Source organism: Phacochoerus africanus, chromosome 16 (genome assembly GCF_016906955.1).
Source record: "Phacochoerus africanus isolate WHEZ1 chromosome 16, ROS_Pafr_v1, whole genome shotgun sequence".
NCBI classification, from domain to species: domain Eukaryota; kingdom Metazoa; phylum Chordata; class Mammalia; order Artiodactyla; family Suidae; genus Phacochoerus; species Phacochoerus africanus.
The window spans coordinates 24,991,308-25,004,591 of record NC_062559.1 but is presented as its reverse complement, the minus strand read 5'-3'; the positions used below and the strand labels follow the sequence as shown (position 1 = coordinate 25,004,591).

General features: G+C 40.1%; 1 protein-coding gene across 2 annotated transcripts in view; it reads left to right on the top strand.

Moving 5' to 3' along the window:
• Positions 1–11,332, top strand: part of PTPRZ1 (protein tyrosine phosphatase receptor type Z1) — a 181,335-nt gene extending 170,003 nt beyond the window's left edge. For both annotated transcript variants that reach the window (XM_047763545.1, XM_047763544.1), the window contains 3 exons: positions 363–505; positions 1,254–1,389; positions 10,285–11,332. In XM_047763545.1, the coding sequence (XP_047619501.1) occupies positions 363–505; positions 1,254–1,389; positions 10,285–10,425 (420 nt within the window). In that variant the 3' untranslated portion in view covers positions 10,426–11,332. The remainder of the gene's footprint in view (positions 1–362; positions 506–1,253; positions 1,390–10,284) is intronic.
• The last annotated feature ends 1,952 nt before the right edge of the window (positions 11,333–13,284 follow it).

The window sequence follows — 13,284 nt, the reverse complement described above, 5'->3', positions numbered from 1 at the left end:
TGAGAGTTTGATCCCTGACCTCGCTCAATGGATTAAGGATCTGTTGTTGCCAGGAGCTGTGGTGCAGGTCACAGATGCGGCCCCGATTCGACCCCTAGCCTGGGAACTTCGATATGCTGTGGGCGAAGCCCTAAAAAAGACAAAAAAATAAATAAAAAGAGAGTAACTACATCTATACACGGCAAATGCATCCTCAGGGCAGGTTCCTCCCTTACGTGATGGAGGATGGGCTGCAACTACTGCTGCTCACTCTCACGTGTGGTTTGGTGTTACCGCCTTTGTGTGATTCTTGATTTTCCTCAATCTGTTCACCAACCTGTATGACTCTTTTAAAAACACTCATTTTTTTTTTCTTCTTATAGGATGATTATGTACTTGAAGTGAGGCATTTTCAATGTCCCAAATGGCCAAATCCAGATAGCCCCATAAGTAAAACTTTTGAACTTATAAGTATTATCAAAGAAGAAGCTGCCACCAGGGATGGGCCCATGATTGTTCATGATGAGTAAGTTCCACACTTTAAATTGTTTCATGCCTGAGCATTTGGGTGTATGTATATTTCAACTGTCTTTGCGCTAACCTAATACCTTGGACCAATTGTGAATTATTCAACCAGGATGCATTATCAGCTTCTAATGAACAAAATTAATACAGAAGAGTTTGGGAGTTTTTCCTGCATCTCTTAGAGCTCCTTTTGAAGGCAGGAGATGGGTGAATGATCATAAGAATCTGCTGGTGCATCATATGCTGAGAACACATTGCATGATCAGTCAGTACTTTAGAACCTGAATTTTCACAAGCGCTAACCAATTCTCAGCCATTGCCTTACTGGGATAGGAGTAACACTGATATATTTTTTATTTATCAGAAACAAATTTTTATCCAATTCTTTCTAGGTTTCTGTTGTGAACAAGTAAAAAATGCATGTGCTGGAATTATGTTGCATACATATTATATAGACTGCATGTGATACATGTTATACAATGTATCTTAGAACCTCAGTCAGATCATTGCCGACCTCTTCCATAGTATAAAAATAAGAAATGTGTAATCAAATATTAAACTTCTATAAAGTATCCCATTACTGATGTCATGAACACTCCCCAGTGTTTCAAATTAAGCCACAATTCCTTGAATAATGAGACAATTTATTAAAAATTTCAGTGTTCTTACTGCAAAGTTGTCGTGGCCCTGTGCTCTGGGAACATTTGATGCATCTGAATGGAGTCTTTGTCCCTTCCTTTTGCTTCCAGGCATGGAGGAGTGACAGCAGGAACTTTCTGTGCTCTGACAACCCTTATGCACCAACTAGAAAAAGAAAATTCCATGGATGTTTATCAGGTAGCCAAGATGATCAATTTGATGAGGCCAGGAGTCTTTGCTGACATTGTAAGTAATAAAGCAGCAAACCAAATCTTTCCAATTAGAGCACTAGTTACTTTCTAGAGGCTGCCAAAATTGTTTTGTCATGTATCAAAAAAAAAAAAAAAAAAAAAGATCACGTTGATAACATTAGCATGTAGTTTTTAAGCTAAATTATATTCAGTTTGCAATCCATAGAACTGGAACAATAAATATTTAAAGTTTATCTTCCAGAAAATTGATGGATCAAAAATTTAAATCTTATGTGTACCTTTTTGCAGGACTTATTGTAATTCTGAAAAATATCCCCAGTAGAAGCACCATCTAATTTGATTTATCCAACAAAATAAATGGTTATTTCCCTGGGGTTCAAATTCTGAAGAGCCTCAAAGAATAGTCAGAAGGTAGACTTCAACTGTTCGCTTTTTTCTCAAGCCAAATTCATTTTCTAAACTTAAGAAATAACTAATTCTGGGTACTTTTAAAAAGAGAGAGACTCATACAATCAAGATAGAGATAGCACATCTGGAAAGATAAGTCTGAACTCTGAAAATAATTTGAAGATTTTATTATAGAAATAAGGGCTGGAGGAGTTCCCATCGTGGCTCAGTGGTTTACAAATCCGACTAGGGAGCATGAGGTTGTGAGTTCAATCCCTGGCCTTGCTCCGTGGGTTAAGGATCCGGCATTGCCGGGAGCTGTGGTGTAGGTCGCAGACACAGCTCAGATCCCGCGCTGCTGTGGCTCTGGTGTAGGCTGGAGGCTACAGCTCCAATTAGACCCCTAGCCTGGGAACCTGCATATGCCACAGGAGCAGCCCAAAAAATGTCAAAAAAGACCAAAAGAGAAAGAAAAGAAATAAGGGCTGGAAAGACAATAGGGAACTTTGTGTGAATGCCCAATGGGAGAAGCTTAGGCAGATGCAGAAATCATGGGCTCACTTCTAGCTTCCTGGTCTGGGGTATGTGTAAGGGCCTTATAAAGGGCCCATCTTCAAAGCCAGAAAGAAAGGAAGCCCTTATACACATGCACTGCAGAGGGGCCCTATTCAAAGTCTTATTCAGGCCAGTTGTATCAAGCTTGTTCTGTATGATATTGCTTTCCAGAGACTAAACTTACATCCACCTTTCACAAATGCATTCACTGACACAGGTAGTCCTCATGATTTTCTTCTATGGTGCCAGCCACTGGCTCACATTCTTTACAGCTGCCTTCCCCCCATCTCACCAGCCCCCAGTTGGCATTTGTAAGACAACACCTACTTTATTCTTCTGTGTGGCTCTACCCTGAGACCATAGGAGGGCACATACTCACCTTTGCACAAAGCAGGGCATAGGACCAGTCAGGCTGTTAGAGTTTGAAGAATTCTTGTAAACAGCGTATCTTGTAAAAGACCTGTATTCTGCATGAGTCCATGGGTGACAGTGCCGTCCTTTCTGAGATAGCAACATAAATAGACAAACCCAACAGATTTCATAACTGGAGAAAGGAGAATGAGTAACTGGTGAGTGGGTTACAGATGCCTAATGCCAAAGCGTTTACACACAAGTTGATAAATCAGTAACAGAACCCTATCACAAGGGGATTAAGATGGCAGAATATTCACAACTAAAGGCTGACCATTCTTCAACCAAATGGACTGGGAACCTTAAAAAAGATATCCTACTCCAGAAGAAAAAGAGGGGAGACACATCAAGAGGTAGGAGGAGCAATTTCACAGTATAAACAACCCCGTACCTCCCAGGTGGGAAGCCCTACAGACTGGAAAGTAACTGGTTCACAGCAACTCACCTACAGGAGTGAGAGTTCTGAGCCCCACATCAAACTCTCACGTGTGGGGGTCTGGCACTTGGATAAAGACCCCCTGGAGCATTTGGCATTGAAGGCCAGTGGGGCTTGTGCACAGGAGCTCCACAAGACTGGGGGAAACGGAGACCCCACTACTAAAAGGTATACACAGACTTTCACGAGCACTAGGTCCCAGGGCAAAGCAAAGCCTCCATAGGAATCTGAGTCAAACCTGACTGCAGTACTTGGAGGACATCCTAGGAAAACGGGTAAATGTGGGTTGTTGTGACGGAAGGACATTGAAAGCAGAGCTCTCAAGAATATTCAGCAGCCGCCTTTCTCTGGAGGGGGCCATTTTGGGAAAATCTGGCCCCACCCATCAGTCAGCAGCTGAGAAGCCCCAGGGCAAACAACAATCCAGGTGGGATCACAGCCCTGCCCCCTCAGTAAACAGGCTACCTAAAGACCCCTCAGGCACACAGCTGCCTCTAATCCCATCCAGAGACTAAGCCCCACCCACCAGAGGGATTAGAATTGGCTCCTCCTACCAGGGGGCAGGCATCAGTCCCTCCCATCAGGAAGCCTACAGCAAGCCCCCCAATACTGACTTCAGCCACAAAGGGGGCAGACATCAGAAGTAAGAGAGGCTACAACTCTATTATCTGTAAGAAGGGCAACACACCAAAAACCTATAAAAGTGAAAAGACAGAGAACTATAACTCAGATGAGGGAGAAAGGAAAAACCCCAGAAAAACAGCTAAGCAATTAGGAGATTCTCAGCCTCCAGGAAAAAGACTTTAGACTGTTGATGCTGAAGATGGTGCAAGACATTGGAAATAAACTGGAGGTGAAGATGGATAACTTACAGGAAACACTGACCAAAGAGATACAGGATATAAAACTGAAACAAGAAGAGATGCAAAATACAATAACTGAAATAAAAAATTCACTAGAAGCAGTTAACAGCAGAATATGGGAGGAAAAAGAACAAATAAGCGAGGTGGAGGACATATTAGTGGAAATTACGGATGCGGAACAGAAAAGAGAAAAAAGATTGAAAAGAAATGAAGAGAGCCTCAGAGAACTCTGGGACAACGTTAAATGCACCAACATCTGCATTATAGGGGTGCCAGAAGGAGAAGAGAGAGAAGGGGACAGAAAAAATATTCCAAGAGATAATAGCCAAAAACTTCCCTAACATGGGAAAAGAACCACTCACTCAAATCCAGGAACCCCAACGAATACCATATAAAATAAACCCAAGGAGGAATACACCAAGACACATATTAATCAAACTATCCAAAATTAAAGACAAAGAGAAAATCTTGAAAGCAGCTAGGGAAAAGAAACAAATTACATACAAGGGAACCCCAATAAGGTTATCGGCAGATTTTTCAGCAGAAACTCTGCAGGCCAGAAGGGAGTGGTATGATATACTTAACGTGATGAAAGGAAAAAACCTCCAACCAAGATTACTTTACCCAGCAAGGCTCTCATTCAGATTTGAAGGAGAAATCAAAACCTTCTCAGATAAGCACAAGCTGAGAGAATTCAGCAACACTAAACCAGCCTTACAACAAATACTAAAGGAACTTCTCTAGGCAGAAAAGAAAAGATATCAACAGGAAACAAAAATTCCACAAATGACAAGGCTCACCAGTAAATGTATATATATAGTAAAGATACAAAATCATCATGCACAATTATACCACCAAAATCAGAAATCATGAGAAGAGGTGGGTACAAATTCAGGACACTGGAGATGAACTTGCAATTAAGAGAACAACAACTTAAAACAATCTCATATACATATAGACTCTTATATCAAAACTTCAGAGTAATTGCAAACCAAAAATCTACAATTGATACACAAACAAAAGTCAACTCAAATACAACACTAAAGATAGTCATCAAACCAGAAGAGGAGAGAAGAAGAGAGGAAGAAAAAAGAGCAACAAAAACAAATCCAAAGCAATTAATACAATGGCAATAAGAACATACATATCAATAATTACCTTAAATGTGAATGGACTAAACGCCCCAACCAAAAGACATAGACTGGCTGAATGGATACAAAAATAAGGCCCATATATATGCTGTCTTCAAGAGACACACTTCACTTCTAGGGACACATACAAACTGAAAGTGAGAGGATGGAAGAAAATATTTCATGTAAATGGGGATCAAAAGAAAGCTGGAGTAGCAATACTCATATCAGACAAAATAGACTTTAAAATGAAGAATATTTTAAGGGACGAAGGACATTACATAATGATCAAAGATCAATCTAAGAAGATATAACAATTTTAAATATCTACGCACCCAACATATATAAGGCAACTGATAACCTTAAAAGGACAAATCAACAATAACACAATGATAGTGGGGGACTTTAACACCCCACTTACAGCAATGGACAGATCAACCAGACAGAAAATAAATAAGGAAACACAGGCCCTGCATAATGCATTAAACCAGATGGACTTGGAGTGACTGTTGTGGTGCAGTGGTTAACGAATCCGACTAGGAACCATGAGGTTGCGGGTTCGGTCCCTGGCCTTGCTCAGTGGGTTAAGGATCCAGCATTGCCGGGAGCTGTGGTGTAGGTTGCAGGCATGGCTTGGATCCCCTGTTGCTGTGGCTCTGGCATAGGGCGGTGGCTGCAGCTCCGATTAGACCGCTAGCCTGGGAGCCTCCATGTGCTGTGGGAAGTGGTCCTAGAGAAGGCAAAAAGGCAAAATAAATACATAAATACATAAATAAATAAAAACCAGATGGACTTAATAGATATTTACAGGACATTCCATCCAAAAGCAACAGAATACACACTCTTCTCAAGTGCACATGGAACATTCTCTAAGCTCAATCACATCCTGGGCTACAAATCCAACCTTGGTAACTTTAAGAAAATTGAAATCATATCAAGCATCTTTTCTGACCGCAATGCTGTACAACTGGAAATCAACAAGAAAAAAACTGCAAAAAACACAAACACATGGAGACTAAACAACATGCTGCTAAACAACCAATGGATCACTGAAGAAATCAAACAGGAAATTTAAAAATACCTAGAAGCGGAGTTCCCGTCGTGGTGCAGTGGTTCACGAATCCGACTAGGAACCATGAGGTTGTGGGTTCGGTCCCTGCCCTTGCTCAGTGAGTTAACGATCCGGCGTTGCCGTGAGCTGTGGTGTAGGTTGCAGACATGGCTCGGATCCCGCATTGCTGTGGCTCTGGCGTAGGCCGGTGGCTACAGCTCCGATTCAACCCCTAGCCTGGGAACCTCCATATGCCGCAGGAGCGGCCCAAGAAATAGCAACAACAACAACAATAACAACAACAACAAAAAGACAAAAAAAAAATACCTAGAAGCAAATGACAAGATACAATACTCCAAAACCTATGGGATGCAGCAAAAGCCATTCTAAGAGGAAAGTTTATAGCAATACAAGCCCACCTCAGGAAACAAGAAAAAGCTCAAACAACCTAACTTTACATCTAAAGCAGCTTGAGAGACAACAGGCAAGACCTAAAGTTAGTAGAAGGAAAGAACTCATAAAGAACAGAGCAGAAATCAATGAAATAGAAACAAAGAAAACCATAGAAAAGATCAATGAAATGAAAAGCTGGTTCTTTGAAAAGATCAACAAAATTGATAAACCCCTAGCCAGACTTATCAAGAAAAAAAGAGAGAGGACTCAAATCAATAAAATTAGAAATGAAAAAGGAGAAGTAACAACGGACATCACAGAAATACAAAGGATCCTAATAGACTACTATATGCAACTATACACCAATAAAATGGAAAACCTAGAAGAAATGGACAAATTCTTAGAAAAGTACAATCTTCCAAGACTAAACCAAGATGAAATAGAAAAGATGAATGGACCCATCACAAGAACTGAAATTGAAACTGTGAGTAAAAAACTTCCAACAAACAAAAGTCCAGGACCAGATGGCTTCACAGGCAAATTCTATCAAACATTTAGAGAAAAGCTAACACCTCTCCTTCTGAAACTATTTCAAAAAATTGCAGAGGAAGGGATACTCCCAAACTCATTCTATGAGGCCACCATGACTCTGATACCAAAACCAAAGATACCACAAAAAAAGAAAACTACAGACCAATTTCACTGATGAACATCGATGCAAAAATCCTCAACAAAATACTAGCAAGCCGCATCCAACAATACATTAAAAGGATTGTACATCATGATCAAGGGGGATTGATCCCAGGGATGCAAGGGCTTTTCAATATCTGCAAATCCATCAGTGTGATATACCACATTAACAAACTGAAGAATCAAAACCATATGATCCTCTCAATAGACACAGAAAAAGCCTTTGACAAAATCCAACACCCATTTCTGATAAAAACCCTTCAGAAAGTGGGCATAGAGGGAACCTACCTCAACCTAATAAAGGCCATATATGACAAACCCACAGTTAACATCATTCTCAATGGTGAAAAGCTGAAAGAATTCCCGCTGAGATCAGGAACAAGACAAGGATGCCTGCTCTTCCCACTACTCTTCAACATAGTTTAGGAAGTCCTAGCCACAGCAATCAGAGAAGTAAAAGAAAGAAAAGGAATCCAAATTGGAAAGGAACAAGTACAACTATCCCTATTTGCAGATGACATGATACCATACCTAGAGAATCCTAAAGACTCTACCAGAAAACTGTTAGAGCTCAGCCACAAATTTGGCAAAGTTGCAGGATTCAAAATTAATACACAGAAATTGACAGCATTTCTATACACTAACAATGAAAGAGCAGAAAGAGAAATTAGGCAAGCAATCCCTTTACCAATGCATCCAAAAGAATAAAATACCTAGGAGTAAACCTACCTAAAGAAACAAAAGACCTGTACTCTGAAAACTACAAGCCACTGATGAAAGAAATCAAGGATGACACAAATAGATGGAAAGATATACCATGCTCGTGGATTGGAAGAGTTAATATTATCAAAATCACTATACTGCCTAAGGCAATCTACAGATTCAATGCAATCCCTATCAAATTACCAAGGACATTTTTCACAGAACTTGAACAAAATATTTTAAAGTGTGTTTGGAAGCACAAAAGACCCAGATTAGCCAAAGACATCCTGACAAAGAAAAATGGGGCTGGAGGAATCAGGCTCCCGGACTTCAGACTATACTACAAAGCAACAAGCATCAAAACCGCATGGTACTGGCACAAAGACAGAAATATAGATCAGTGGAACAGGACAGAAAGCCCAGAATTCAACCCACGCACCTACAGCCAACTAATCTATGACAAAGGAGGCAAGGATGTACAATGGAGAAAGGACAGCTTGTTCAATAAGTGGTGCTAGGAAAACGGGACAGCCACATGGAAAAGAATGAAATTAGAACACTCCCTAACACCATACACAAAAGTAAACTCCAAATGGATTAAAGACCGAGATATAAGACCAGACACTATCAAACTCCTAGAGGAAAACAGAGGCCAAACACTCTCTGACATAAACCACAGCAACATCTTCCCAGATCCACCTCTCAGAGGATTGACGATAAAAACAAAAGTAAACAAATGGGACCTAATCAAACTTAAAAGTTTCTGCACAGCAAAGGAAACCCTAAACAACACAAAAAGACAACCCACAGAATGGGAGAAAATCTTTGAGAGTGAATCAACTGACAAAGGATTAATCTCCAAAATGTGTAAACACCTTCTGCAGCTCCATACCAAAAAAATCAACAACCCCATCAAAAAATGGGCAGAAAATCTAAACAGACAGTTCTCCAAAGACATGCAGATGGTCGAGAAACACATGAAAAGATGTTCCATATCACTCATTATTAGAGAAATGCAAATCAAAACCACGATGAGGTACCACCTTACACCAGCCAGGATGGCCATCATCCAAAAGTCTACAAACAATAAGTGCTGGAGAGGGTCTGGAGAACAAGGAACACTAGTACACTGTTGGTGGGATTGTAAGTTGGTGAAACCACTGTAGAAAGCAGTATGGAGATTCCTCAGAAAACTAAACATAGAACTACCATTTGATCCAGCAAGCCCACTCCTGGGCATCTATCCAGAGAAAACCACGACTCGCAAAGACACATGTACTCCAATGTTCATTGCAGCACTATTTACAATAGCCAAGACATGGAAACAACCTAAATGTCCATCGACAGAGGAGTGGATCCAGAAGATGATGTACATATACACAATGGACTATTACTCAGCCATGAAAAGGAACAAAATACTGGCATTTTTAGCAACATGGATGGACCTAGAAACTATCATGCTGAGTGAAGTCAGTCAGACAATGAGACACCAACATCAGATGCTTTCACTGACATGTGGAATCTGAAAAAAGGACTGACTGAACTTCTTTGCAGAGCAGATGCTGACTCACAGACATTGAAAAACTTACGGTCTCCAGAGGAGATAGTTTGGGGGGTGAGGGATGTGCTTGGGCTGTGGGATGGAAATCCTGTGAAATTGGATTGTTATGATCATTATACAACTACAGATGTGATAAATTCATCTGAGTAATAAAAAGTAATAATAATAATGGTGAAGAATCCTATGATATCATCTTCTGACTCTGGGAAGTAAATGATAAGGATGGAGTGCTTACCATTGGCCAGTGTATGCAGGCCAGTGTTCTGATCAATGAATGTTGGCTAATTGTTAAGCTCCTTTACATTTGATCAGAAAGAAACACTCATGTAGATGTTGTGCCTCTGCTGATTATAACAGAGTCCTTAACACGATGCCCTCCCTTAGTGTTGAAGGGGACTGTAAACATTCCTTTTTTTTTTTTTTTCTGTCTTTTTGCCATTTCTTGGGCCGCTCCCATGGCATATGGAGGTTCCCAGCCTAGGGTTCGAATTGGAGCTGTAGCTACTGGCCTACACCAGAGCCACAGCAATGTGGGATCCGAGCTGCGTCTGCAACCTACACCACAGCTCGTGGCAACACCAGATCCTTAACCCACTGAGCAAGGTCAGGGATCGAACCTGCAACCTCATGGTTCCTAGTCAGATTTGTTAACCACTGTGCCACGACAGGAACTCCTAAACATTCCTTCTTTTGACAAATGTTGTCTTTGCAGAGCTTCCTGTTTCTAACCTTCCATTCTCTGTTCCCCAGGAGCAGTATCAGTTTCTCTACAAAGCCATCCTCAGCCTTGTGAGCACGAGGCAGGAAGAGAACCCCTCCACCTCTCTGGACAGCAATGGTGCAGCTTTGCCTGATGGAAATATAGCTGAGAGCTTGGAGTCTTTAGTTTAACATGGAAAGGGGTGAGGGGAGTCCACATCTGAGTGTTGTTTTCCTCTTTCTAATATTAGACAGGAAAATCAGTTCCTCTGTTATCTGTTTACCTCCCATCACCTGACAGTAACTTTCATGACATAGGATTCTGCTGCCAAATTTACATCATTAACAATGTGTGCCTTTTTGCAAAACTTCTTATAATTCACTTATTGTGTTGAAACTAAAATGATTGAAATTTACAGTATTTCTAAGAATGAAATTGTGGTATCTTTTTTTCATATTGATTTTAACAGAAAATTTCAATTTCTAGACATTAGTAATTCCCAACTACAGAAAACATGTTTGTTTTTAGTGTCAAATTTTTAGCTGCGTTTGTAGCAATCATCAGGTTTGCTAGAAAGGTAACTTTTAATATAGTATCCTGTAAATAAAATACTGTGTTCCCTCTGATATTCAAATTTTACAACTGCAGTATTCATCTAAAGTAGAAATAATCTGATACTTACTGTAAATACTGCTCTAGCATCTCCATGGACCAAATTTATATTTATAATTGTAGATTTTTATATTTTACTACTGAGTCAGTTTTCTAGTTCTGTGTAATTGTTTAGTTTAATGATGCAGTTTGTTATCTGGTCTTACTCTGCAAGTCTTCTGATATTGTTTTGTGTTAGTCATTAACTCTGTTTCAGCATGTAATTAATTTTAACTTTTATGGAAAATAAAAATACATTTGTTTTGAAAGAAGATGATGTTTTTTTATGAGAATAACACCTTACCCAACATTGTTTAAATGGTTTCTATCCAAGGCATTTCAAAAATAAACATTGCCATCAATTTTTGTTGCTTGTGGACCGCTGAGACATGAATAGTACAAAATTGTGGATAGGAGTTCCTATTGTGGCTCAGTGATAACGAACACGGCTAAGATCCTGAGGTTGTGGGTTTGATCCCTGGCTCCACTTGGTGGATTAAGGATCTGGTGTTGCTGTGAGCTTTGGTGTAGGTTGCAGACGAGGCTCTGATCCTGTGTTGCTGTGGCTGTGGTGTAGACCAGCAGCTGCAGCTCCCATTCCACCTCTAGCTTGGGAACTTCCATATGCTGTGTGTGCAGCCCTAATTAAAAAGAAAAAAAGAAAGAAAATTGTGGGCATGTTCCCTCTGAGGTGATGGAAGTGAAAGAGGGTTGATGGGCTAGGACAATGTATAGAGCTGATTACTGAACTGTGCATTAAGGCGTACAGGGAACTCACATAAATGTACGGTCTGGGGGACAAATCAGCAAAATGTACTGACAGCACAACTATCACTATTAAATTACTTGTACCTAACTACTTAATAAACATTATGGTTTTGGTTTTTTGGGGGGTTTTTTTTGGTTTTTTTTTTTGGTTTAGGGGAGCTATGAAAATGTTACCCAGATGCTAAGGGCACCAAGTACCAAGAAATGTTGGGAAACTTTGGTTTAGAACCAAACAGGGAGTTAGAAGCAGGCAGATTTGCCCGTTCGGGACAAACTAAGCTGGTCTGGATGCCAGGTGGGAGAATAGAGCAGCATCAGGAGGTCATATCTCCCAGAGTGGAAAAAGACGTCCTAGGTTAAAGCCGTTTGTCAGGATTCAAGAGCTGTGTGGGGCTGAAGGGCATGAAAATATGGGTAAATAGCCTGCTTTGAGAGTGGAAGCTGCCCCCTGCCTCAGCCAGGAGTGTTTTGGAACACTGCCTGAAGAGGGGGGGCATCAAAGCCAAAGAATGCCCAGCTCAGTATCTCAAACAGAAGGCCAGAAACCAGCAGCAGGGGGAAAATCCAGGAACTTGCAAATCTGGATTCCCATCCCAAATCTACCATATCAGAAACTCTGAGGTTGGGGCTCAGAAATGTAAGTTACAATTTGAGAACCACTGATCCTTAGTAACAATTCAGGGAGCCTCTAGTTTCCTCCAGCAGTATCACAACATTTCCACCAAATCCTTAAAACAGAATCAAAATTAATGTTTCTAACATGATGGAGGATAATGTGAGAAAAAGAATGTGTGTATCTGTATAAGTGGGTCACTTTACTGTCCAGCAGAAATTGACAGAACGTTGTAAATCAGCTATAATAAATTTAAAAATTTTCTAAAACGAAATAATAAAGTGTTAAAAAAAGTTTCTATTTTTTTAGCTTTCCTTTTAAAGCAATAGTTACGAAGAGAAATGAAATAGAAAAAAGCCCAATAAATAGCAGAGTGTCACACATCACAAAATGTTGGTAAGCACTGCCCTCCAGGTATAAAGAAATTAACGTGCTGCTTTCTTACCCTCCCAGGGAAGAAGTCCACAAGGCTAATTTTGATTCCTTGGTTGTGCTTCTAGCCTTATCTCCTAGTCCTCTTGTTTTAGAATTTTGTTTCCTCATAACCCACAAAGTCTAGTCATAAGCTAATGTGAACAAGCAGTATATGTCACCTTAATTATTTTTTCTGTTTCCCTCAGCCTTTGTCTCAGGAACAAATGGCCTTTGAAGGGATATAGTTTTGGTTTTTTTTTTTCCCTTCATGGTTTTTTTTATTAGTGACGTGCCTTGTAGAACCTCTTTCAAGAGAAAGTAATTTTGCAAGTACCATGTATGATAATTAAGTATTTTATCAGCAAATTGTAATAAAATGCCCTGAAACCAACAACAACAAATAGAGTCATGTCAGATAATAGTAATCTTTCCTCATCATTTGAACCTTAACTCAGACAATAAACAATAACGAGAAATGAAAAGAAATGAAGCCTGGTAAGTAAGCCAGGTAAGTCTTGCCCAAATATTTACATCTGTTACCAAAATTCCACTTACTATTTTATTGCTGTCACAGATTTTATCCCCACATTGTTTTGTTATATAA